This window comes from Cyclopterus lumpus, chromosome 10 (genome assembly GCF_009769545.1).
Source record: "Cyclopterus lumpus isolate fCycLum1 chromosome 10, fCycLum1.pri, whole genome shotgun sequence".
NCBI lineage: Eukaryota > Metazoa > Chordata > Actinopteri > Perciformes > Cyclopteridae > Cyclopterus > Cyclopterus lumpus.
This window is the reverse complement of record NC_046975.1, coordinates 5,979,285-6,005,693: the sequence shown is the minus strand read 5'-3', so window position 1 is coordinate 6,005,693 and position 26,409 is coordinate 5,979,285. Positions and strand designations below refer to the sequence as shown.

The window sequence follows — 26,409 nt, the reverse complement described above, 5'->3', positions numbered from 1 at the left end:
TTGTGTAGGGTTTTGTCGTGGCACTCAAGTTGCAGACACTTCGTTCTTCAGGGATCATTCCTCCCCGCTAGTGAAGTTCAAATCGGATTCAAGACGCCTCGTCACGTGCAAACTGCATGTTTACGCGTTGTTTCCATAAGGAATCAAACACGATGCCTCTGGTGTTTTATATAAGCGCATGCTTGTCATCCATCACATGAATATCTCTCTTTCTTGACAGACAGTCTGTGCTGTGGAGACCGGACTAGACTGCGTTGGTGGCCTATTCAGATGCAAACATAAGGACATTTCAAGATGTGGAGGGACTCACAGATCTGTGATCACGTGTGGGTGTGTGTGTGTCTGTGTGGGTGTGTGTGTTGGCGTGCTTGCGTAACACTCTTGATTGTCCTCATTTGCATATATATATGTCAGTCTGTCTCAGTCTGCTGCGGTGTGCATGTCGGTCAGCGACTGTGTCTGTGGATTGAGTTCACGGGCCGACCTATGTGTTAGACACCGCCACTACTGACATGGACACGGATCGACTGACCAGCCCCTCATCTCCGCTCACACGCGCGGCCAACACGTTTTATTTTGAGGCTGCAGGATACCCTAGTTCAGGTCGTGCTATTAATACCACGTGGTCTCGTGTCAGGGCAATGCGGGGGACAATCCCATAACCGGAGGTGATTAACCTCTGACCTTAACCCACCTCTGGTCTCACAGTGAGTTGATTGCGGCAAGACTTGTGTGACGTGTCCTGTACGCCACGCCATTCACCCTTTAATAGTCACACCGTCTAGTTTTAACTGAGGACTTAAATAATACTGCAAGTGCTATAACACACACTGTGGCTCTTACCAGGTACCAGTTGTATACTTGTTATACTCATACAGTAAAACATTAGATCGCAATCCAGTGAGAGGCTTTTTTAAGTCTCACTCCTGATACATTTTTCTTTATTAGTAGTAGTGGAACTACCAAACATAATAATACAGCTTTACTTCAACAAACTTCTCAATGTATGATGTCACTTATTGTTGTTATAAAACCTTTATGCAACACTGACTGAGGACAATGGCGGAGGCCTCAGAGTGCTGGTGAGAGACTGCTCTCCAGAAGTACAGTTTGTGGCAGAGTAAGATCTATCCACTGTACTCAAAATGCTGCCTGTGTGCCATAACATTTAGCATAACTAAAAACATGGAAATGGAAATGTTACTTAACTTTAACTTGTTATATGACGGCTGAAGGAGTCACTTAACAGGGAAGCCTGAACTTGTAGCGGGTGATTAGCTATTTTTCCTGTGTAATTATATGAACAATACGCAGAGATAGAATGCCTCTGAAAGTCCCTTGGATTAATTATCGTACCACCGATAACTAAACCAAAAACATGTTGTAACACCGACTGTTACATGGCAGATTGTGTTTTCTAAACTCGTCCAATGAGAACAGCTGACCGGCACCACGTGACACAACTTTTACGTAACGTTCTTTTTCTTTCTTTCTTCTGCGTCGCTCCATTGAGGATATTACGGATGCTTCCTGGACCCGACCGTGACCGCGTCAGTAGACTTCCCGGCAGCACGCGCAGACATGCTCCGCAGCGGGTGTTTTGACCAGACACGCGTCACATAGGTGAAGGGGGCGGACGGACTTCTCGCAACTTGCGGGCTATGGGGACAGAGAGCGAGAGCATGCTGCAGCTCGCGGCGGACGCTTTCCAGTCGAACAACTTTGACCTGGCCGCGGACATCTACGAGTGCCAGCTGGCGTGCCTCGGAGATCCAGGGGGCCGGCAGGAGCTGATGGTCATGCGGGCTGATGCGCTCGCCTTCGGGGGCAAATTCACCGAAGCTTTCGACGCGTACCGACAAGCCTCGGAGACGGAGAGACTGAGACCCATTCACCTGACCAACCTCATAGAGTACCTGTCGAGTAGTATCGGAGAGCAGGGCGCGGGGGGCGACGGTCGACACGAGACCCCGAGGAAAGGAGGACAGGTCGGGGCGGCGGCGGCCGGACGTCCGACGGGAGGCGGCGCCGCGGGCTTCGGGTACGAAGACTTCTCCTGTCGGATATGCCTGAGCTTTCTGTTCGAGCCCGTGACTCTGCCGTGTGGACACTGCTTCTGCAAAAAGTGTCTGGAGAGGGAGCGGAAGGAGAAGGAGCTGCCGGTGATGTGTAAAGAGTGCGGGGACGGCTCCAGGGTGGCCGGCGTCCAGAGTTACAGGGTCGACGTGGTCCTCAGCAACCTGCTGGCGAAGTGGTTCCCGACCTTGCACCAGGCCGGCCGGCTGAGGCGGGAGGGCAACGCGCTGTACGCCGAGAGGAAGGTGGAGGCGGCGCTGGACAAATACAACCGAGCCACGCTGATAGGTAGGACACTCTTAACACGCTGGTTTACGGGTCTCTACTGCGGGTGTGACCGGGCGAACCCTGTCTTGGTGTTGCTACTTTTAACTTGTATATATTTGTATTGATTTGTGTCGTCGGGCTACTTTTCCACACGGTTGCTGCGCCATCATTGTCACGTGAGCGACTTGTAGCGAAAGCGATACAGTAAACAATACAACGCCGTTACGTGACTTTGTTTCGTAAGTGTGTGTGTGTGTGTGTGTGACTCTCGCTGCCTCTGCTGGCATCCGAGAGCCACGGCGCCATGTGTTGGATAACACGGTTACGTAGGCTGGGCTCGCGCACCAAACATTGCGTAAGCGCGTATCTCCCCCTCCCCTCAGCCCCTCTCATTGTATAACGACAAACAATGATTCAGGCTAATGTGGGTCAAGGGTACTATTTCAGGTCACCACTAGGGCCTCCATGCCAGAGGTTTGAAGATAGGCCTAGGTGGTGGTGGAACAGGTGAGCTGTGGCCTACAGACAGGGATTAGTAGTAGTAGTGCAATTATGTGCACCTAGTTGTCAATCAGGATACCTGGTGGTGTGAAGTTCATCCCTTAAGAGCCTTTACGACACGCTTATAGTGGTGTCATTCCCTAATTGGATTCTCCTCTGGCTCAGAAGTCCACTTGACCCGATCTCGGTTGACCTTTACTGTGTGGTGGTGGTGCTTCTCAGTCAACGCGGGGTTGTGTCGGTTTAAAGTGACTTGTTTCTTCGTTGAATCCTCCAGAGAAGTACACCATAGTTTCCCCCCCGGACTGAAACAAGGACTAGTTTAAATTGCACCACCATGGAGCGTGACTCTGCCAGCTGCTCGGACACCAAACACTGGGCAGGGTTGTCCAGGCAGAATCAAATATCTGTCCCATATTTATTTGTATTTTTTTGTGTGGAAAGGACCAGCTTCAAACCGCAGTGACTTTGAAAGATGGGAGAACAGGTTGACCCATCACTCTGTCTCCGTTTCTGTTATTAACCAAAGGCGCCTATTCCCTCGCCACTTTGGAATGTATGCAAAATAGTTTTAGCTGAATCTCGGCATGAAAAGAAGAAGGGGGGGCAGCACTTGTTATCCTATCAATCTATTTCATGCCTACTAAACAAGTTCTGGTCGCCCCCCCTCCCCCTGGTTCCCATGGTTCCCATGAGGCTAGCTGCATACTTCCTTATAGTTATGAAACCTGGAATGTGGGTGACCTTGATAGTGCTGCACCGTTTTGTAAGGCGTCACTTTTTCTTTTTTTCCTCTTTTTTGCGTAATGCGTTTTGTAATGTGGAGGGAAGGGTTCCATTTAATCATTCCTACGTTCATGTCACCTTTTTATCTAATCGGTATATAAAATAATAAATAATAATTCTAATAAATAAGAAAATAAATAATTGGTGCCTGCTTTTTTTTCCTGGAAATTCTGCAGTATGTTATGAAACCGTTTTCTCAGTATAATAAGGTAATATCCACTAGTTCCAGCTGCTCGCATGTGACAATCTGCTGTCTTTTCTCTGTTTTACACCACTGTAAATTAAATATTTTAGCTTGTTATACCTCGGGCTCTTGGACTCTCGTAAACACCAACAATGGAACTATCAACCTCACTAACGGACTGTCTCTCCTCTCCTCCTCAGCACCCATGGACCACATACTGTTCAGTAACCGCTCCCAGATCCACTCCAGCCTGAGACACTATGAAAAGGCCCTGAGAGACGCAGAGATGGCCTGCAGACTCATGCCTCACTGGTCCAAGGTATGGCAGACAAACGCTTCCTACATATGTTATATATATGTAATAATCAGTTGACGTTATTCAAATGCATGGATGCTAGATAAGTGATACATCTTCCTCCTTCCTGCAGGGTCATGTTCGTAAGGCCCAGGCCCTGGTTTCGCTGGGTAGGACCGAGGAGGCTCTTAGGGAGTACCTGGTCTGTCTGTCCATAGAGCCGGACTGTAGACTGGCCAATGTCGAGGCTCACAGGGTAAATCATCATGAGTATTGTTGTGGACTCCTACATATGAATATCATATATTCCATGTGTCACCCCTCAAAAGACCCAAAATTGTTTTTGCCTGTTCATAATTTAAATACATGTAGATTAATCCCAGCCTCCTGTGTTGTCTTCTCTCAGCTCCTCTGTGATCTCCTGGCTCCGGTCACCGGTCAGGTCCCTGAACACATCTCAGACTACGCCAACGTGCACACGTCTTTCAAAGCGCACGTCAAGAACAGCATCAGCATCGACACTCCGCCCCAGGTAAGAGTTGCGACCGCAGTCGGCACTTTATGAGGAAACGCGTGACGCTGGACGGGCATGAGGTTTCATAGTCCTGCTCCCTCTCTCAGATCTTTCGTCCCAGCCTGTTGTCGCCCGAGGGCGGTCTTGGCCCCACCCCTCCTGCACCCGAAAGGCCCGAGGGCGGTGAGGTCAAAGGTCAGGGGAACATGGATCACAGCTTCCTCCTCAAAAGGAAACACAGGAGCTCAGAAGAGGAGGAGGACGAAGGACAGGAGAGGAGAGACGATCACAAGAGAGTCAAGTCCGGTGAGTTTACGCGCAAACCACCTGCACGTAGCCTAGCGGCATGTGTCTTATTCAGTATCTCGTGATCTCTCCTTTCAGAGCCAGCACAAGGGACGGATCAACTGAGCTCTGCAGCCAGTGGCACCTTGGACCCAGCAGACCTGGAGTGTTCTCTGTGTATGAGGTGAGGTTTGCTTCACAGTGTCGGATCTAAATATTTACTGACAGCCGGCGCACCACCATGCGGTAGTTGTGTAACTAAATGGCCTCGGACGGTGGAAACGTGTGATATGCAGAAATGCAGCCTGAGAGAAACCAACATAAAGGGTTTTTGTCTCTGCCAGCAGACAACCTGAAATTAATATTTATTTCACATTGTTTTGACAAATTGTCCACGGTTTTGAGGTGTTGCGTTTGTCTGCTGGTTCCCCCACCCAGACTTTTCTATGAGCCGGTGACGACGCCGTGCGGCCACACTTTCTGTCTGCGGTGTCTGGAGCGGTGTCTGGACCACAACCCCAAGTGTCCTCTCTGTAAAGAGGAGCTGTCCGAGGTACGACGCGGTGCCGTTCATTTTATACTAATTGAATCCCTACAGTTCCGAACCACGCACAGAATAAGAGGATGTCATGGGGTATAGCATAGAACGGGCCCTCACGTTGAAACTCTCTCTCTGTGTTTCTGCCACTATGATCGTGTTTCTGACACAGTCTGTATCTCTCCCCAGTACCTGGTCCAGAGGCCGTACTGCAAGACGGTACTAACGGAGAACCTGATATCGAAGTATCTTCCCTCGGAGCTCATAGAGAGACAGAAAATCCACCAGGAAGAGATGGCCGAGCTCTCAAAGTAAGTTTGTGTCCTCCTCTGCTCTTCTCCGCCCTCTTAATATACTCGCTGTGTCCGCTCGCTGACGCAACATTTCCAAAATTAGTTTTTAGGGGCTAATAGTTAGTTGTGAGTTATGGGGCAGATGTTTTTATGGGCATTCAACTGTTCTTCCGAACATTTAAAAGACCTTTCTATAGAAAACCACTGTGTTGTATTTCCTTGGTAAACACGTGCCCCTTCATTGTTTTCTCCCCTCAGTCTTAACAAGAATGTGCCTATATTCGTGTGCACCATGGCCTTCCCCACTGTCCCGTGCCCGCTCCATATCTTCGAGCCGTGCTACAGACTGATGATTCGCCGATGCATCGAGACGGGAACCAACAGCTTCGGCATGTGTCTGGGAGACAACCTCAAAGGGTCAGTGCTGGGACGGCGTCTTAGGCGTGTTGTGGTGTTTTTAACACCGCGGTGACCAGAGTATGGATCCAGGAAGTGTAATAACCCGCCCTCCCCCGTCTCTAGGTTTGCGGACTACGGGTGCCTGCTGGAGATCGGCGACGTGAAGTTCTTCTCCGACGGCCGCTCGGTGGTGAACACCGTCGGCATGCGAAGGTTTAAAGTCGTCCAGCACAGCGAGAGGGATGGATACAACATGGCCGATATCGAGTACCTGGAGGACGTTAAGGTATGAGGGAGGACTGGGCAGATGAGGAGTAGCTGGGAGAGGGATGGCTTGATGGAGGGTTCCCTTAAGATGTGATGACTCATAGCATTGTGTGTGTGTGTTTAGGTGGAGGGTCTGGCAGAGCGTGAGCTGCATACTCTGCACGACGCGGTGTACGACCAGGCCCTGGTGTGGGTCAACTCCTTGAAGGCCGAGCAGAAGGACCGCATTGAGGGACACTTTGGACCCATGCCTCAGAAAGACTCTGAACTTCAGGTACACGCACACAATTTACAAAGTGACACTTTTTTACTCCTTTTATGGTTTTTTATACCATAAAAGAGATTGAGGCCCCAAATGGAGACACTGAGGCAGATCAGCTCGAACCCATTGCCACGATTATCCTAAAGAGACCCGAGTAGAATATCCCTCTGTTCCTACTTTCTCGTGTGTTTAAACCCCTCTCCCCGTGTGCCCTCCTCCCTTCTTTAGCAGAGTCCTAACGGCCCCTCGTGGTGTTGGTGGTTACTCGCCGTTCTTCCGCTGGAGGGCCGAGCCCAGCTGCCGTTCCTGGCCCTCACCTCTCTGAAGGATCGCCTCAGCGGCATCCGCAAAGTGCTGCTCTTCATGGCCCACAGCAGGCACCGGGGACATTAACGCTCCACAACTGGAAAATGCAGTAGCGACACCCCTCTCCACACACACACACACACACACGCACACACACACACACACACACACACACACACACACACACACACACACACACAGGCCCTCCTTCAAAGGAGCAGTTGACCTGCTGTTCTTCCTGTTTGATGCCCAAAGGAGCGGGCATTGATCCCGTCACCGTCCCGCTGTAGCCACAATCCCGCTGTAGCCACAATCCCATTCAGAAAGCAGCGCTGGACTCAAACTTTAGCGAGAAAAAGAAACGCATCAACCGGGACACTCGATGTGAATGCATTGATATCTTCCATTCATAGCATTCTCTAGAAAAACTAACCGTGCGGACTTCAGCTATGTCCAGACAGGATGGAAATGTGATTTTCTTTCTTCTTCAACAAACAGCTGACGTGACTCCACAGGTTCCACTGCTGCCTTTTGTGGTCTTCCTCCATTTTTGTAGTTCATGCTCTTCCTCTGGAAGGCAAACAAACAGTCTGCAGTCTGATATGATATACAGCTGTCTGAACGTAGCTTTAGCTGACTCAGCTAATCCATGTCTTTTAAATGTACATATGAGCTTCGCGAGGGACCAAACAAGTGATTTGCCCCTCCAATGATGAAATTACTGACTATAGAGGACTAATTGGTGTGCTCGTTACTACGTGTAGACATCTACAAAAGATGTGTTTACTGTTCTGCCCACCTTTCATATAACTTTAACTCATTTCTATTGGCTGCTATTCAGTCTTCCTTCCCTTCTGTCCCTGTCTGACTCACCACATCATGCAGCTGAATAACAAATGACTGAACCTTTACATTGGCGTGCTTTAAGGCTCTTGATGTTCCATTCAGACATTTTCATTTCTTTATTTGTCTGATTTCTTTTATTATTTTTTTCCTTATTTATTTTGGCATTATTTATGCATGCAGTGACATTGTTTACATTTCACAGAGAGAGATGTTGAGCTGCTCACTTTCCAAAGACTGTCTTTTCTTTCTTTCTTTTTTTTACTTAACATTTGACCCCAAACATCGGCCATAATACCTCGGTAACTGTCAGATATTATTATGGCAAAAATAAACACTATTTACGCAATCAAAAAGCCAACATGGCTGCCGCTGAAACGGTCCAGGACCAGCTATGGAAACTGGAGTCGAGGGCAGATTCCCTCCCAGAACCCGTTTGTTAGATCACCGGTGACTCGAGTCAGCGTGGTATTTTGATTGGCTGCTCGCAAGCCCAGCTATTTTGAATAAAACCATATTTGGGTTTCCTTTGCCGTCAGCGGCCGCTCTATGGCTGAAATACTTCCACGCTCAAAGAGAGCCACGTCTGGATTTCAGATACCGTTATGTCCTATGTGTATTTATTCACTATTTATTCAGACTTTATTTTTGCACTTTCACTTGACGTAAGGGAAAGAACCGGTCCAGGCCAGCCTCACGGTGTGCATGTTCACTTGAGTCAGAGGACATAAGTATTTTGGTTACCACAGAAGTCAAATCTTCTGGTGGTTTAATCGGTAGACGGTCCCCAAGTGATGCATGCGAGGGGTAAAGGCCAGTGCCTTCTGTAGTGGGACAGTTTTACATAGCAGGCTCATTTTAAGGTCCTCCCCAAACCTATTTTGAGAATTTCCCACAAATGTATTTCTGAGATGAAGACTTATTGAGGCCTTGCTGGTTGTTGTCTGTGACATGACTGCTTTTACAAGTCAAGGGCAGCTCTCTGGAAAACAAAAGATTATTGAGCTTTGCCTTTAAACTCTTTTATTTTATACACGTGTCTTTTTGATTTGTACATGTTTCTGTCGGGTTCTTTGTATTTTATAATTTTTCGTCACTTTCTGGCATGTCTTCTCTTATTTCATGTGTGTATTAGTGCAGGGAGTGTCACGTCGGTGTCATCCTCATTTATTATTTTGTACCATAAGGGCCAAAGTCGTTAATATTGATATTGCAATAGATCATTGTACAATGACCCTAGTGTTAAATTCAATTGGAAGGTGTTTGTCCCACCACTTCAATCATCGATCCACCATGTCTGAAAGTATCACCCTATTGTTTGCTGATATCCTAACTGGCCACCACTAAGAAGCTATACCGCACGAACTGGGCAGGAAAGGGAAACGACATTAGTCCGATATAATCACCCCGCCAGTGTAAAAGCATATCACACCCAGAGACAAATCCAGATAGACGTGAAGTAGATTAAAGGGAAAATCCACCTAAAATGCAATGACATGCTTATTCTTTTTTTTTTTTTTTTTTTTTACAATTTGTAAAAAGAAAAAAACGGATCTCTCTGTCGACATCGTCGCATGTGAAGCTGATGCTATTTAGTTTTTCTTTTTGTCCCTCATCCCACAAATGTAAGCATGACACTGAAATGATGCTTCGGTTTACAACTGATATCTGTGAATTATTGTTCATCTGTGACAGCAGTTCTAGTGCCTTAAGTTGGACTTCTTCCATTTACACTTTGATGTGTGCTGATGTTTTGAATCCCATCTTACCGTAATGTCTTTGAGAAGCCATGAGGTCAACCAACGCTCATCTCCTCTCTAGATATCTGGACTCGTTAAAGGGTAGCTCCACATTTTGGTCGATAAGCTTATGAAAGTTAGATGAGAAGATTGCTGCTCCTCTCATGTTACATCACTAATTCAAGCGTCAGCTAGCACCAGCAGCTGGCTAGCTTAGCTTCACACATGACCCACCTTTTTTAAAGGGACAGTTCACCCCAAAATCAGAACATCCCGTCGGCCAATATCTCCGAATCCATTCAACTCACACCTGAGGAAACGCATGTATTTTTTTACTTTGAAGTTGAACTACCCCTTTTTTAAAACCATCGTTCATGACCATGGGTTCTGTGGGACATGTGGGATTTAATTTACTTCCCGCACCTGCAACCAACACCGCTCATCCCCTGCAACCCCGGTTGACTCGTATTAATAACGGCGATTACAGCAACTCCAATTGCTGCTATTTTGTGTGCTTTTTAAATATGTATGAAAAAGGATAGAATGTTTTCGTTGCTGATGAGAGTCCTATGTGCTCGGATTCTCGTGGAGATGATTTGAGAGGAGAAGGTGTTGATCGGGAAACGGCACGGGTTGTAAGCCCAGCTGGGACGTGAATACTGCGGCATTTGTTTTTTAACCCTGAAAGTTCAGGGTGGGTCGAAAGCTGCTTGTTTCACATTCTGTAGCACTCCGGGCTCGTGATAACTTCGGTCATGCTAACAAACCGGCACTGACACCGAGCTTTTATTGTCTTAGTGTCGGGCGAACAGGGCATTCCCACTTCCTGTGTAGCTGTAAAAATGGCTTGTAGAAGAAGTGGGATCTTGCGGATCGTTTGTAATCCAGCTATGCAGGTGGTCATTGCCCATTGATATCATGACCTTTCAGAATTCAACCACTGACCTTTTGAGGAAGTGTAACTACCTCTGGCATCCTCCTAGAGCACTTCCACAAAGAGAGAGAGAAAAACGGTGCTTCCTAATTTTCTTGTGTTCCTGTCATTGTTGTTTTAATCTGTGGGAAATTAAATGTAATTTGATTATACAAACAAATAATGTCAACTGGTCCCAAAATGTACCCCCCTTTTTTTTTCTTCTTTTTTTTAAAAAGAAAAACAAAGTGTGCCCATGTCAAAATGCACCGTCATCAACAGAGTTTATGCCACGTGTCAAAGCTGTGAATTCAAAGGCTTCTGTAAAATGTATTTGACACTGATCCCGACTATTTGAATTCCTCTGGCCAAACATTCATGCTTTGTGAACTCTTAAAAATGAAAACGAAAGCTTTGCCGGTCCTCATATCTATACATCTATATTTCTGCCCCGCTTCGAAAGGTCGACGGCCTCTAAATGTGTCCGGGTGAATTCGCACAAGATGAATGTATGTATGTCTCGGATGTTCTCTGTACATGTCTGTTTTTATAGTAAAACTTTAGTATGCATTACTTTTGCAAATGTACAGTTCTGAAGCTGCAACTTGTGAATAAACCAAAAGGTTTGCGTTCTCGGTCCTGAATGGGATCGCGAACACGCTGGACTGGACTCCAGTCTGACGCCTCTTTCTTTCTCAGATCAGATTACCGGTTCATAATTCACAAGATGAATTCAAACCTCCAGTCCGTAAGGTGAGTGATGTGGGAGGTAGTCAGCGACCGATACTACTGATCGATAATTAATTATGAAGCTACAGACAGATTAGCTTAGCTTAGCATAAAGACTGGGAACGGGTCGCCTAGCTCTGTCCGAAAATAACATCCTCCTCCCGGCATCTTTTTAAATCTATTTAACACTTAGAAATGAACACTTTATATCTTGTTTGTGTACTTAAACTCCCCGTCGTGCTAAGCTATGCTACGACTAAGATACTTTTATTTTTCCTGTCTTCTCAACAAACTCTTCCCGAGAATGCAAACAAGCGGAGAGCCGTACTGAAGCGGGGGTCACGTAATCAGTTGCGCACGGTTAGATTATTCCAATGCAACACCAGCTCATACGTACGCATGCTGGCAATGTGACCAGAGTTGTTGCATTTCATAAGCGAGCCCTGTTATATAACAGCTGGGCGACGGCTCACATTACGTGCTTTCAGAGTGGAGTTACTCTTCAGCTACACTTCGTATTCGATTAGGTCAGTAGAAGGTAGGCTGAGGAAGACACGGTGGGTGAGGAGGGCATTGCCAAAGCAGAGTGTGTGTGTGTGTGTGTAAGAAAGAAACGCCTGTTGAATATAACTACTTTTTGTGTGTGAGACAGAGACAGAGAGTCAGGCTTTGGGGATTTTGGGACCAGAGAAAGTGACCGCTTGCTTTCACACATACATGGGTCTCCAATACGTTTTTTCTGCACACTCGCAGAAAAAACACACACAGACCCTTTGATGTGCAGATGAATGACATAGATATACAGAGAGAGAGACAGAGACAGTGAAAAGCTGGACAGACGTCCAAATGCAAATGTGGGCCACTCAGTCGGAGTTAGAGACTTACAAGGAGGCAGAAGAAGTGGTAGAGAAAGAGAGAGATGGAGGGAAAGAGCGGCGTCTCCTTCTTCCTGGCTCACTCTGTGTTGCTCTTCAGTGTAATCACACTGCAGATTAGCCAGTATTAGCTCGCTGCAGTCCCATGAGGACTCTTAGAGATTTGAAGGCCTGCTCGTGCCTAACCCGCGCCTCTAAATATAGAGGCACGGGCGCTTTAATGACACCAGCATATTGCATGCAGTTCATTTCTACCATTACCTTTTTTTTCTTTTTTTACCCGAAAAAAGTTGATTGCTACCACTTTCCTCCCTGTACTTGATTACAGTGATCTCTTATATATGAATGCCCCAGCAAACTGTCTGCGTTCTCTAGACACTGTGTGTCATGGTGCCTTAAGGTTCCTCACTGGTTGTAAAGCCCTCACTCACCGCTGCATCTTATATGCTCGAGTTGAGTGGCCATCTCTGGCAGCACGCCGCCTTATACATTGGCATATTTTTATTTATGAAGCTATCTTGGGTCTGCTCCACCACTACTTATGTAACTACATCTTTAAATCCCAGAGCAATTATTGCTTACGTTCCAATGAGCTTTATTTATTAATTATGCTCAAAGTTCACTCTGAATTTGGTAAGCACTGTTTTAAGTTTGCTGCCCCTGCTGCTTGGGATGCACTGCAAACACCTCTAAAGTTAAAGGAGCTCATCAACCTTGAAACTTTAAAGACTCGTGTGAGAGAAATTGGAGCGGCTTCATACCGCACTTGTTCTTGTTTTGGTGTGATTCCGGAGCTTTAGTCCTGTTGCCTTATTTCTTTTTGTAATGTATTTTATCTGTGTTATGTGATTTCTGTTGTGTCTTGTGACTGTTGCAATTTTTCTATGCTGCTGTCTTGGCCAGGCTTCCCTTGAAAAATAGGTCATTGTATCTCAACGGGATCGACCTGGTTAAATAAAGGCTAATAAATAAATAAAAAAATTAAAATTAAAAACCTTGACTCAATGTCTAGGATGCACCGTGTTGATGTGAGTGCTCACTGTGGACCGGACTCCTTCAACCTGACACCAGAAGGAATCAGACTGCAACAAGGAGAGTCTCACTATCGAGTGAAATGCTTGGGCGCCGCTGTCACAAGGACAGATGCAGGAGAACATTCCTGATGCAGGAGAACATTCCTGATACAGGAGAACACAGGAGAACATTCCTGATGCAGGAGAACACAGGAGAACATTCATGACCACTGCTATTAGACTTTATAATAAATCACCTCTGGCCAGATCCTCCTCAAATTTAATCAACATCAATAAGCCCTTGCACCGCTTTCACTTTATATACTTGATACTCACTTATATACACTGTATATACTTTTATTTTATTTATTATCTATCGATCTATCTATCGAACTAAATGTCTTGACAATAATCAGAGGGAGTGCAGGTTGCAGTCCTGTTTGGCTGAAAAAGCAGAAGCGTGTTAAAATGATATCCATGGGTTCATGAGCGGGTCACCCGGTGATCGGCTTTGTTTATGGCCAAAATAAATCACATCAGGATATTGTTTGCAAGGAACTCCGAGAAGTGTTCCTCAAGTCTTCAGGTTGTTTACGGTGGCAGATTCAAGAAGTCTCAATGGTGCCTACAACAAATCAAATAAAGAAATAAGTTGAACTACAACAAACAAACATTGTTCTATGTGTTAATGTCCTCGGTCTGCGTCTCCTGCAGGCTGGAACCAGCCAGTGTTGTCGTTGTGTTAATGAAACGCTGGCACACGGTGGGCTATCAAATGGTCAGCTATAATGTCACTGGAAACAATGACGGTTGGAGAATCCGACCTCACCGCGGTCCGGGGGTCACTCAGAGGTCACTCAGAGGTCAAAAGAGGTGGGGCCAGTCTGGCGCTCTGACCGAACCTCAAAGCATGCTGACTTTAGGTGGATTTTCCCTTTAATCTACTTCTTCACGTCCGGCTCCTCCTCTGCAGCCAGAGAGATGATGTGTCCCAAGAAAAAGGAGAGTAGCTTTAGCAGCCTGACAGTGTGAGGTTCACGTCCACTGAGGAGCGTCTCAGCGTCTTCCGGTTTACCTTTTTTTTCTTCATACAGTGACACTGTGCGGCAGAATTAAGCCTATTTGCTGGTTTGCTCTTACGTTATATGTTCGTCACTCCTCTGGGCGGATGAGTGTCACGTCGGTGACGAACGCGACCAGACGTGGGAGTGCTTTAGTACATTGAATTATGAGAGCTGTAATTACTTTCATCACTGAGAGGATTTTATTTTCCTTCTTTTTCACAACTAGATAAGTCGTGTCTTTTGGTTTTCAAAACTTTGTGTGTAATGGCCCGAGTCAACTTGAATATACGCGCACACACACACACACGCACACGCACACGCACACGCACACACACACACACACACACACACACACACACACACACACACGCACACACGCACACACGCACGCACGCACACACACACACACACACACACACACACACACACACACACACACACACACACACACACACACCCTTCCCTCCTTCCTCCTTGTCTCCTCACCTCTGTGATTCCTGCCAAGTTGGTTAGTTATATAACCTGTAAATGAGAAGGTCAGTACCCAGCAGTCATCGCTATGGATACCTGGCACGGAAATACACGCACACACACACACACACACCGTACCACTTGGCCGGTCCAGTTTGGAGCCGCGTGTGTGTGTGTGTGTGTGTGCGCGTGGCGGTGCATGTACCAGAAGTAGGGCAGCGGCGGCGGCGGCGTTACCTAACTCACCCAGAAAACACATCTGGGGAGCTGAAGCAGCCCTCTCACTGATTACAGCTTCCTGTACGCGTGCACACACATTCCCATGAACCCAAATTCTGACCACACACACACACACACACACACACACACACACACACACATTGTACAGTTAGTGATCAAGTCCCTGACACTCAAAGGGCTGTAAGTTGATAGTTTAAAATGCAAGTTTTTAATAAGTCAGTGTCTTAAAATCCAAAAGAGAGTCACTACTGCAGGTCTGAAATCTATTGGCTAATAAGTCTCCTTAGAAAGTTTTGGGTTGATTAGATTTAAAGCTTGAGACGCTCCAATGAAAAGTGACTTTGAATGAGCGCGTATGGTTTTGGGGGCGTTGCTTTTAAAGAGATAATTATTAACAGATTTCTACACATGAGTTCAGCCTACTCATCACAGGAAGTACGACTCAGTAGAATTTGTGCTGGGACTCAGGAGGAGCTCTCTGAAGTATCAAGTATTAATACTAAAATGCTGTACTCCTTTAACCTTTTAAGCCCCATGGAACATAGAATATGGGCTACAATAATCAGTAAGCCATTTCCACACAACTCAAACACCAACTGCAAGAATTATGAAAATATCATAATTGTCATTTTGTCAGGAGTCAGCCCACTCGGCACGTTTCCGGAACTAACAACCCGTAGCTCGGTGCGATCACAAAAGGCCAGATAGCAATAAGCAAGAGGACTCTACACAGATTCTAAATATCTTTAGAAAATCCTTCTGCACCAAAGCATCTCTGAGATATGAGCCAAAGAACACAGCAACATGAATCGCTTTAGCGCTTACAGTCACAAATGTTGCTTATCTTTGGCTTTTAAAAAAAAAAAAAATCAACATAATCAACAGAGACTGCTACATTTGGATGTATTGAACACCATAAGTAATATACGTGAAATATATGGTTTGGTACATGAGAAAATTCAAATTGCCCAAATGCCCATTTCGCCTAATTAATCTGTACTAAAACCTCTCTAACTTGGTTCTGATTTACTTTTTCAAAGTCAAACTTTGCAGAGAGAATGTTCACATATGTTGCTATGATCTCTGTGTTTTAACCTTTGCTGTGCATCCTTCCAAGAGATAATCATCTTGAAAGTGCTTTTTTTCCTAGGCGAACCTGGAAATTCAACTTTTGCTGTCTTTCATCTTTATTTACTCTTAACCAGTAAAAAATATAATAATATTTACACATCTGAACAAAAGCACACATGGTTTGCCTTTATTATAACACCAACATTATTCAAATAGCCCTTGTAGTTGCAGAGATACACCCTTTTTAGTTTGGCTATGTTATTTCGAGCAGAGACCTAGAAAATAGCTTGGGGTTTAAAGACACTAGGCTGTTTTGACAAGAGTCCCCAAAAGTGTTTTGTTTATTAAATTAACTGATATATTATTTCAAATGTCTCATTACACTCATGGCGATGCAATTCTGCTTGGGAAATAATGAATGAATGAATCCTACAGCAGCAACGTTTTCATGGCAGAACGTTAAACTCTCCCGAGTTGCTCCACATTAGAAGTCCCACGAGGAGTTGACCTCAGTGACCGTGGAATCTATGCCAAAAAGAATGAGAACAGAAGTGGTGATATTATCATAATAAAATATATTCGTTTGGCATAGAAAGAAATCAAAACGTTACAAAATTCCAAAGGCCTTACTTTAGCCCGAGCATACCCATATTAAAATGAGTTTATCTCTACAACCACAAGGTCTATTTGAATAACTGTGGTGTTATAATAAAGGCAATCCTTGTGTGATTTGGCCGGATGTGTAAATATCAGTATATATATATATATATTTACTGGTTAAGAGTGAATGAAGATGGCACACAGCAACAATTATGATTAATCAGAGTGATTATCTCTGTGGAATGATGCAGCTGCAGGTTTAAACCTGTCTATCAAATCATATCACAATATGTGAACAGTCTCCATGCAAAGTGTGACTTTGATAAAGTGAAGCAGAAAAAAACATTAGAGAGGTTTTAGAAGACCAAATTGTGCTTTTTGGATTTGTGTGTCATTTCAATTTTCTGGTAGGCAACATCACTATATTGCTTTCTTGATTATGGCATTAATTCACAATGTGTTTGATAACTAAGCTTGAATACATGCGTGTTGATTCTACACAGTGATTTATGGCGCATTAAAGGCACGATAACTTTTAAAAGCCAAATGGCTGAAGTTGGCTTTGTTGCTGTGAGAAAAATACAGACAGATAACAAAAGAACCCGGAAAAAAAAAAGATTTGATTTGTTCTTTACTGTGCATTTATGTACAAGACAACATTCTCGAAAAGGCGATACAAAATGCATAAAACATATGTAGTTACTGTGAGATAGATAGATTAAATTGATGCAAAGGAAACGCTTTCGTGAAGCAAACCGATCCCCAAGCGATATATTAATGTGTGGATGGCTGTGTCCACGACATGTTCGGTTATGATCGTGAAATGTTTCCTCACCGCCGCTCAGCACGCGGCCAACATGGCGCACTGAAACGCATTAAAACACATGAAGGTCTGACGTCATGATACGTTTTCCTGGAGTCCTGAACAGAGGGCTTTTTGGGAGACCACGTCCACAAAATATCAAAAGAGACCAATTCAAAATATTATTCATGTCGACAACACGTTGGACACGCTGAGGCGCTTGCTAGCACATCAAACATTGGTTTAGTGTCAGTGGAACGTGCTACAAGACATTTAAGAGTCTAGAGAACCAGATTGAGAGGAAACGCGGATCAGAGAGTTCCTCCAGCTTAACACACACACACACACACACACACACACACACACACACTTCTGTCTCCTTCTCTTCATCATCACTTTTAACCAACTTTATGAATAAATCTTTTTCATTTTATAAAACAATCCTGTCTCCCCTGAAGTATTTACTGATATCGGGTGGAATCATCTGAGTTACTTTGGATAACATTTTTTTGTATATGTTCTGCTGTGAGACTGCAGGGATCTCCTCTCATTCAGGCACATGTTAGCATACTAAGACTGTTGAATAGAAAGTGGGGGTACCACGCTGCCATTTAGAAAACATCAATGTACAACATAAGGACGTGAAGTGAAAGCAGTTAGACTGAGCCTGTCTTGAGCTGTGATTGGCTGGTTTACACCAATCGGAAGACTTAAGCCAGGATATAGAAACCAGGAAATAAGAAAACCACAGGAAACAGCAACTCTTTGTGTGCAAATGCATTCTGGTCTGTCTGGACGCTCGGCCCTGCTCCAACCAGTGCAGATCCGACCCGCTTGGGCCCGTGTACAAGATCTCACTGAAACCAGCACCCGTCACTGGACGATCTGGGGCATCTCGCTCCAGGCTTTAGCCTTCTTCTTGGCCAGGGCCATCCAGGGAGGCTCGTCCTGGGGCAACGCCGGGGGAGGCAGGCCTCGCTGAGAGGCCGGGGTCTGGCTGGTAAGCCCCGGGGCCCTTGAGCCAGACTTTTCCGGGGAAAAGGGAGGCGAGGTGGGTGTCGTGCTCTGGGGCTGTGGCGTCTTGGATGAGGTGGCAGTTTTTGTGGGAGATGGCGGACTTGTGCAAGAGGGTGATTTTTGTGACACGGGAATCGGAGCAGGGGGTGACAGGGACCTTTGGGGTGGGTTAGGTTGGGGTGGGTGTTTGGCGGTCGCCGGGGGCAGCTGGGCTTTTGAAGGGACGGGGCAGGGCAGCGCCTGGGATTTAAGAGGATGAGGAGGCACCGGAGTCAGAGGAGAGCGAGACCTCCTGGCCTCCTTTTCTACAGATGTTGAATGCTTACTGATGTCCAACGGACTCACTGAAAGAAAAGAAAATAGAAACATACACACATCAATCAAACGCACAATGTGACATATCAGTCATCTTAGTATTTAACCTATCACTAGTAAGAGAAAATGTGATATGCATATTTCTTTTATTTTTTGTTTCATTTAGCTATATACTGTTCCAATCTTAAAATATATTTTATATTATCTGTTTTATATCTGTAAATGTACATTGATGTTATTGCATTTCTTTCCCATAAAAACATGTATTATCTTGTTACATAAAAAAACTTCTTGTTTGCGTGTAACAATATATGAACACTACTGGTATTCTGGACCAAAACTATATTAATTTGTGAGATATGTAATTAGCTATAACCACCCTCATTAGCAGGTAAGAAATATATATGTATATGTTTTGTTTAAATGACTATATTGATGTTATTGTGAACCGAGGGTGAATGTTAAACCGACAGAGGTGATTCTTGTTGGGTTGGTTGCAGTAGCACAGTTTGTCCAGATGAGGGCAGACCTGCATCAGCCAAGAGCTGAACAGTGTGCAGAGCCGTCCTGATGAGGGACTCAAACTACAACGGAGTCCTGATGAGGGACTCAAACTACAACGGAGTCCTGATGAGGGACTCAAACTACAACGGAGTCCTGATGAGGGACTCAAACTACAACGGCGTCCTAATGAGGGACTCAAACTACAACGGAGTCCTAATGAGGGACTCAAACTACAACGGAGTCCTGATGAGGAACTCAAACTACAACGGAGTCCTGATGAGGAACTCAAACTACAACGGAGTCCTAATGAGGGACTCAAACTACAACGTAGTCCTAATGAGGGACTCAAACTACAACGGCGTCCTGATGAGGGACTCAAACTACAACGGAGTCCTAATGAGGGACTCAAACTACAACGGAGTCCTGATGAGGGACTCAAACTACAACGGCGTCCTGATGAGGGACTTAAACTACAACGGCGTCCTGATGAGGGACTTAAACTACAACGGCGTCCTGATGAGGGACTCAAACTACAACGGAGTCGTGATGAGGGAGTCAAACTACAACGGAGTCGTGATGAGGGACTCAAACTACAACGGAGTCCTGATGAGGGACTCAAACTACAACGGAGTCCTGATGAGGGACTCAAACTACAACGGAGTCGTGATGAGGGACTCAAACTACAACGGAGTCCTGATGAGGGAGTCAAACTACAACGGAGTCGTGATGAGGGACTCAAACTACAACGGAGTCGTGATGAGGGACTCAAACTACAACGGAGTCCTGATGAGGGAGTCAAACTACAACGGAGTCGTGATGAGGGACTCAAACTACAACGGAGTCGTGATGAGGGACTCAAACTACAACGGAGTCCTGATGAGGGAGTCAAACTACAACGGAGTCCTGATGAGGGACTTAAACTACAACGGAGTCCTGATGAGGGAGTCAAACTACAACGGAGTCCTGATGAGGGACTTAAACTACAACTACACGCAAGGTTGTTACAGAAATCCAGCGAAAACGGAAAACGAAAAACCATGGTATTTCTGTATTTCTGACTAAACTATAAAACAAATAATCAGTACGTACACGTTCCCTAGAATACAAATTCAAATTTCAATGAGACTCATTAAAATAAAGCCTGTTGCTACTGCCGCTGATGGGCCTTTTGTAAATGCACAACAGCACAACATGTTTTGCATTTTCAAATAACTCTCTGTGTGTGTGTGTGTGTGTGTGTGTGTGTGTGTGTGCTGACCCTTGCCGGTGGACTCCACTGTTCTGTTGCTGTGCTCCCGGCTTGCAGCTGAGCTGACATTCAGTGGCAGTGAACTCTTCCTCTCTTGCTCCTCCTGATGACAGAGAGCACCGTTGTAAACAGAAGGTTATGTGGCTGGAAACAAATACAATAAACCATCTCATCCGAGTCATCTGAAGCAACTATGTTTGGGACCGTTGAAGAACCAAGCCTAAACATCTTGTCTACCACAATGCAGTTACACACACACACACACACACACACACAAATTACCTTCCTGACAGTAATCTCATCGAGCGAGTTTTCTTTGTAGATCTTCTGTTTCTGTTTGGCCATGGAGATCCAGCTGGGAGGACCCGATCCACTAGAAAGGCCACGAACTGGACCCGGGTCTGAATCAATAAGACAGACACACTGTTACACCAGAAGCTGAGTCAGGAGCTTACTCTTCGAATCAGATTCAACCCAGGTTTATGGGCAATTGCGTGTACGTATGCATAAGAAGACTGTGAGCATCGTGCACTGAAAGGAAAAGGGTGTGTGTCTGTGTGTGTGTGTGTGTGTGTGTACACACCTAACGTGCACTTGTTTTTCCCTCCGCTGTCTCCGTGTACGTCTGGTTTCTTGGAGAGGGCGGGCTTGATGCTGACGGAGGGCTTCACGCTGATTGGCTGCTGTGAGTCACCTCTACAGCTGATTGGTTGAGCTGGAGGCTCGATGGGAGGCTGGAGAAGAACGATGAATACAAAATTCAATACAAAAAAGCACTTTACACCTGCGTTCATTATTTATTTAGATTTTTTGGCTGCTTGGGGGCGGCAGAAACAAGCCACAAACACATATTCAACATAGCAATAGCTTATTGTTGTTGTTTATTTAAGGATCACCATTAGAAGCACAAGGGGAAGGGAATCACCTCTGTGTTTTCCTCCTCCGAGCTGAAGAGGTGGAGAGCTGACGTCTTCCTCAGCCGAACCCCAAAAGGACTGTCGGCGCTTCCCTCCACCACGACGGAGTTCTCTGCAGAGAGGAGAAGGTTTAAACTCCAACAGCAGGTTCCCCTCATGTGACTCAGGGCGCAGCACCAAGACGGAGAGCGGACCCAGGGGCCCAAATGGAAATAAACCGACCTTTGTGCTTACCTTCTGTGCTCGCTGTGGTCGGAGGTTGAATGGATGATGGGATTGGGGCAGCGGCCCCTGCACTCCTCGCTCTACCAGGGCTCAACGCCAGTTCCACCTTCGAACTGGCCGGCTCTGCTTCCACTTCGGGGTCCTTGCTATCCGCAGCTTCCACACCTCCGGCGCCTGTGACGGCGGGCGGGGAGAGGGGAGGGGTCACAGTCTCCTCTGCCTCCCCCACAGAGGGTGACCTCTGCCAGGAGGGGGCGATGGTGAAGTGGGCTTTGCTCTGATCGGGACCACTGGTTGGCTGGTTCACCTCTCCCCGTACAGAGGCAGGAGGTGCAGCCTCTCCCGGCGGTCTGTCTTCTTCTGCGGCTTCCACATCGTCAGCTGGTTCTTCTTCTTTTTCTTCTTCTGCGGCTGCTACGGCGTGAACAGGTGTCCCAATCTCGTCGGGGCGTGCGGCAGCTGGGGACGGTTGAAAGAAAGGCGTGGCTTTCTCCGAGCTTGGAGAGAGTAGATTGATGTGGATAGTGGTCGTGCCCGTCTTACTGGGAGTGCTGGTTCCGCTCTCTTGTGACGGAGCCTCGCTATGTGGTTCCGAAAGTGACAAAGGGGGAGGCTTGTGAGCTTGTTCCTTGGAGGTTTGGACGCCTTCCTGCTGCAGATCTCGCTCGCTCTCGTCCTCCTCTTGCTCCGCGCGATCGATCTCTACGCGGTCCTCCACCTTCTCCTCTCCATCTTCTCTCTTCTCTCCAAAGCTTTGATCTGAAGCTGCTGGACTCAGCTCTGTTTTGCTGTCATTTACGCACACGGTGTCATCTCCAACCACAACATCTACACCCTCGTCCTCCTCCCCGTCCTCCTCCTCGTCCTCCTGTTGTGGTGGCAACATGGCAACCTCCTCGTCCGCCGCGTCAGGAAATGTCTCCGTCCTCTCCTCGGTGGCTTCCCTCGCTTCTTCTATCGCCTCCTCCGCCTCCTCCACTCTCACCGCTGCCTCCTCCACCTCTTCCTCTTCCCTCTTCTCCCGTCCCACCTCCTCCACCTCGGGCTGCTTCTCCAGTTCTATCGCCTCTTCCACCTCTTCCTCCTCTCCCTCACTCTCCTCCTCCTCCTCCTCCTCCTCCGCCTGGTGGATAGCGTTTCTTGTTTGTATATCATCTTGTTCCTCCCGGGTGAATTCCTCTGCCTCCTCTTCTTCTGCGTCCTCCTCTCGCTGGAAGATGAAGAAAAGAGATTTAGCGATTAGCAGCTCAGGAGCCGGAGCTGGTGGAGACCAAAAACAGAGCTAAAAGAGTGCCTTCAGATGAGTGCTAATGTTGCTTCAAGTTGGCTGGTTATGTAAAACAGGCAACCGTTTGCAATGAGCTTTACAATATGATAATACTGTATTTTTGGGCCCAAATGGTTTATCTATTTTGGAAATTAATACCGACAAATCAATTCAAATACACATTTTTAATATCGATAACTCAGAGTAGTGTACTTGCCAAGAGGTCAAAAGACAAAAGACTTTAATACACATTTTGGCACAACGACTCTTTTCAAACAGTCGCCTCAGGGTCCTAATGCAAAAGAACATTCTCCACCACACCCACAGTGTGACAGCACCGCTAATGGAGTCCTTCAGTCATGGACCGCTTTGTTTGTTTGTTTGTTTGTTTTGTTTTTGTCTGCTGATTTCCAACCAAAGGGCTGCGCGGGAAAAATCTCCTTTTTAATCTTTGGTGACATTTTTGTGAAGGAAAACTTGGAATAAATCTTAATCTTACATTTATATATATATATATATATATATATATATATATATATATATATATATATACACTCAGAATAGTAAAAATCAATCAAAGATACATACATCATGTTGACAGCCTTGTTCCACCACTAGTTCCTCTGTTGCATCTTCTCCCCCCTCTTCTTCAACATCTCGACAAGAAGCAGTGCTCAAACTGACAAGCTCTTCGTCCTCCTCCTCCTCCTCCTCCTCCTCCGCGGTGTGATCCGACAGCAGGGAGCCAGCGGGCTCGTCCATCACTGCCTCCTCTTCTTTCACCTCCTGAACTTCCTCTACCTCGACATCTTCTCTTTCCTTTTCCTTCACCTCCTTCTCCAGGACAACACCCTCAGTCTCCATGGCCAGCGAGCAAGACGCGAGGGGAGTCTTCAAGGAGCTCAGCACTTCCTGTAAGAAGGAGCTCTCCTCCTCTCTGTTTTCCTGAAGCCCATATTCTTCTCCGCTCAGTGCCAAGTCGCTTTCAACCCCCCTCTCCTCTGCTCCGTAGGCAACGCCTGGAGGGTCCAGCAAGTACTCTCTCGAACCAGCAGGGGGCTCTGGCAGTGCTCTAGAAGCAGATATCAAGGGGTTAGATTGATAGGAGGAGAAAACATAAACAAGAAAGACTGAGCGGAGGAGAGAACAAGGAGGAAATTAAGTTGACTCACCCGGGACTGTCCATAGAGGGGTCCCTGGAGCTGGGCTTGGAGGAGGGCCGGGGCCGGGCGTCTGGGGCTTCCTCCTCTGAGAGACGCAGCTCAGGAGGAGAGGAAGAGTCGTGAGAAACATCCTGCTCTGCTTCGGCCTGGTCCTCTCCTTCCTCCCTCTCCTCCTCCTCATTTCTCAACAGGGAGTGTCTGGCATGCTGTGGCTGCTCCCCCTGCTCGTCTTCCTCTTCCTCCCTAGCTCCCATTGGTTTCAGCTCATCCCCACTTACAACTGGACCACACACAGAAGCAAAGGTCTCAGAGGTCAACCTGATATGACACCACGGCACCAAGGATATGGAAGTCTATGGCTGGCAATGTTACAATTAAATAATGAACTAAATCAAAGTCATAGGTTTTGTCAAATTGGTGGACAATGTACACCGCCGATAACTTGAAAACTAAATTCAAAACTTGTTATAATGGTAGGAATATAAGGAATACAAGTTAACCAATACAAAATAACATCCAAAGAGCCATTTATTTATTTATATATCTATTATAAATCAGTACATAGTTTAATTAGAGCAATTAAAGCCTAGGTTGCAAATTGTGGGCAAATTTATAATAACAATAAAAAATACATTAAGGCAATGTTATGCTCAGGTGTAAAGTGAAAATGTTTTGCCAAGTGAGCTTTTATTTTAATTATAAATGTGGGAGTAATTACGTATTTGTAATAATTAAATTTGCAAAAACAAATGGAACGCGCAATTTCAATCCGATTAAATCATTTCCTTTCAATACGAGGGAGCAAAAGACATCCAGTCTAAAGAAATGAGACAAGAAGAAGCGCGCTGACCTTCTGTCGTCTTCGCTCGCTCCCCTGCAGCGTCTGTCCTGGAGGAGTTCAGCACCTCCTCCACCGCGGAGTCTCCCTGTGCTTCCATCTCCAGCCTCTGCGTGGACAGGAGACGTCATCATTCTCATCAGACACGTCGGTCCCTACCACATCATCTCTAGCTAGTGTGTCTGAATGTCTTACAGCGACCGGTTTCCTCCTGTTGCCGGCTTTGAGTCTCAGGCCCAGCTTGTGTTTGGCAGCAGAGTTATCCAGGCAGCCGAAGGGACTGGCCGGCTGGCTGAAGTCCCCCGGGACCACCAGGGGGCTCACCGCTCGGCTGGTCAGCTGGGGAGGAGAAGGAGACGGCCTTTCACAAATGACTCATTCACCAACGGGAAAATACATTTGGAAACACAGGTGAAGTTGATTGGAAGTGTCCAGCTGGATACATATTAGCTGTCTTTATCTCCGACTGTGTCATCACTGGAGAAGTTCCCCTCTCTGTGTCCAGTTACACTTGTTTCAACTGAAAATCTTACAGAGGTTTTTAACTTTTATCAACAAAAAGAAAGACAAGTAACTTGAGTTCAAATGATGCACACTTTGACATCTCAGCCCACGCTAAAGGAGCACAGTGACACAATTCTGTGTTTGAGAACTATTTCACGGTTAAAACAAGCGGTGAGGTCCTTGACTTGCCGCGACGTGTCGATACTTTGAGCGCCACTCTTTGCTCCACTTGGTTTGTGGCCGACGTTTCAGAGACGAATGTCTCTCAACAATGACCTTAGGAAACCCCAAACTGTTTGCATGGCTAGATACCACCAGAGGTCATGTGATACATCTTCATGCTTGGACCATTTAAGACTCACATTACTGTCGGATACTGACACACTCATCCCTAGACTAAGAGACCGTGGTGCGGTCAGAAGAATATGATCCAGGTTCTTCTTTGTTGACGTCTAGATTTCTGTTTATGGAGTTGTCAGGTCTCTCTATGTGTGTGTGAGTGAGTCAATGAGAGAGAGAGAGACGGGTTGAGGCAGAATTCTAACTCTATAACTACAAGCAGACACGCTGACTGCCAGAGAAACCATCGGAATGCACTCTGAACACACACACACACACACACACACACACACACACACACAGTGGAATAACACGTATAGTATTATGCTCAGAGAAAAGACGGTCAGAAAAGCGGAGATAAGAAAGTGACATACAGAGAAGAAGAGGTCACGTTTGACTTCTGTTTACGGTTTAAAGAGCAGCTAGAGAGTTATGACCAAACCCACCAACACACCAACACACACAACCATACACACACACGCACACACACACATACCCTGAGGTTCTTCTTCAAGCATCACACACAAGGCACATGACAGCCATTTATTTTGCCTCCCATACAGTGTGCATTGTGTGTTTGTGTGTGAATCAGAGCTGCAGGAGATCGTTACATCCTCAGGTGGAAATAAAAAAACCTATCTGACTTGAGAAGCCTCTCAACGTGGAATTTACAACACTCAAATCAACACCAATGTTGAATGACAGCCAGAAGAGAAATATCCATTTGAGTTTCAGTCT

General features: G+C 46.1%; 2 protein-coding genes across 7 annotated transcripts in view; one reads left to right on the top strand and one right to left on the bottom strand.

The window, feature by feature from the left end:
- The first annotated feature begins 1,477 nt into the window (after window positions 1–1,477).
- Window positions 1,478–11,138, top strand: LOC117737465 (LON peptidase N-terminal domain and RING finger protein 3-like). Of its 2 annotated transcripts, none has more exons than XM_034543454.1 (12): window positions 1,478–2,364; window positions 4,015–4,133; window positions 4,243–4,365; window positions 4,516–4,641; window positions 4,731–4,929; window positions 5,008–5,092; window positions 5,347–5,461; window positions 5,636–5,757; window positions 5,998–6,156; window positions 6,262–6,424; window positions 6,530–6,679; window positions 6,899–11,138. In XM_034543454.1, the coding sequence occupies exons 1-12, from the start codon at window positions 1,662–1,664 to the stop codon at window positions 7,058–7,060; spliced, it is 2,226 nt and encodes a 741-aa protein (XP_034399345.1). In that variant the 5' UTR covers window positions 1,478–1,661; the 3' UTR covers window positions 7,061–11,138. The 2 variants fall into 2 exon arrangements, with proteins under 2 accessions (XP_034399345.1, XP_034399344.1); XM_034543453.1 differs by having other exon boundaries at window positions 6,896–11,138.
- Window positions 11,139–17,145: 6,007 nt separating this feature from the next.
- The window catches only part of zgc:66433 (uncharacterized protein LOC321250 homolog), a 36,382-nt gene continuing 27,118 nt past the window's right edge, over window positions 17,146–26,409 (bottom strand). For all 5 annotated transcript variants that reach the window (XM_034543247.1, XM_034543253.1, XM_034543250.1 and 2 more), the window contains exons 7-16: window positions 25,024–25,167; window positions 24,841–24,937; window positions 24,000–24,270; window positions 23,416–23,899; window positions 21,570–22,770; window positions 21,344–21,447; window positions 21,002–21,152; window positions 20,701–20,819; window positions 20,428–20,521; window positions 17,146–18,694 (exon numbers count right to left, since the gene is read on the bottom strand). In XM_034543247.1, the coding sequence (XP_034399138.1) occupies window positions 18,207–18,694; window positions 20,428–20,521; window positions 20,701–20,819; window positions 21,002–21,152; window positions 21,344–21,447; window positions 21,570–22,770; window positions 23,416–23,899; window positions 24,000–24,270; window positions 24,841–24,937; window positions 25,024–25,167 (3,153 nt within the window). In that variant the 3' untranslated portion in view covers window positions 17,146–18,206. The remainder of the gene's footprint in view (window positions 18,695–20,427; window positions 20,522–20,700; window positions 20,820–21,001; window positions 21,153–21,343; window positions 21,448–21,569; window positions 22,771–23,415; window positions 23,900–23,999; window positions 24,271–24,840; window positions 24,938–25,023; window positions 25,168–26,409) is intronic.

What these genes read in the sequence shown, in the direction of transcription:
- LOC117737465 (XM_034543453.1), top strand. Translation starts at nt 1,662, where the DNA reads ATGGGGACAGAGAGCGAGAGCATGCTGCAGCTCGCGGCGGACGCTTTC. An exon ending in TCATGCCTCACTGGTCCAAG is followed by an intron (nt 4,134 to 4,242) that starts GTATGGCAGACA and finishes TCCTTCCTGCAG; the next exon opens with GGTCATGTTCGTAAGGCCCA. An exon ending in AGAAAGACTCTGAACTTCAG is followed by an intron (nt 6,680 to 6,895) that starts GTACACGCACAC and finishes TCCCTTCTTTAG; the next exon opens with CAGAGTCCTAACGGCCCCTC.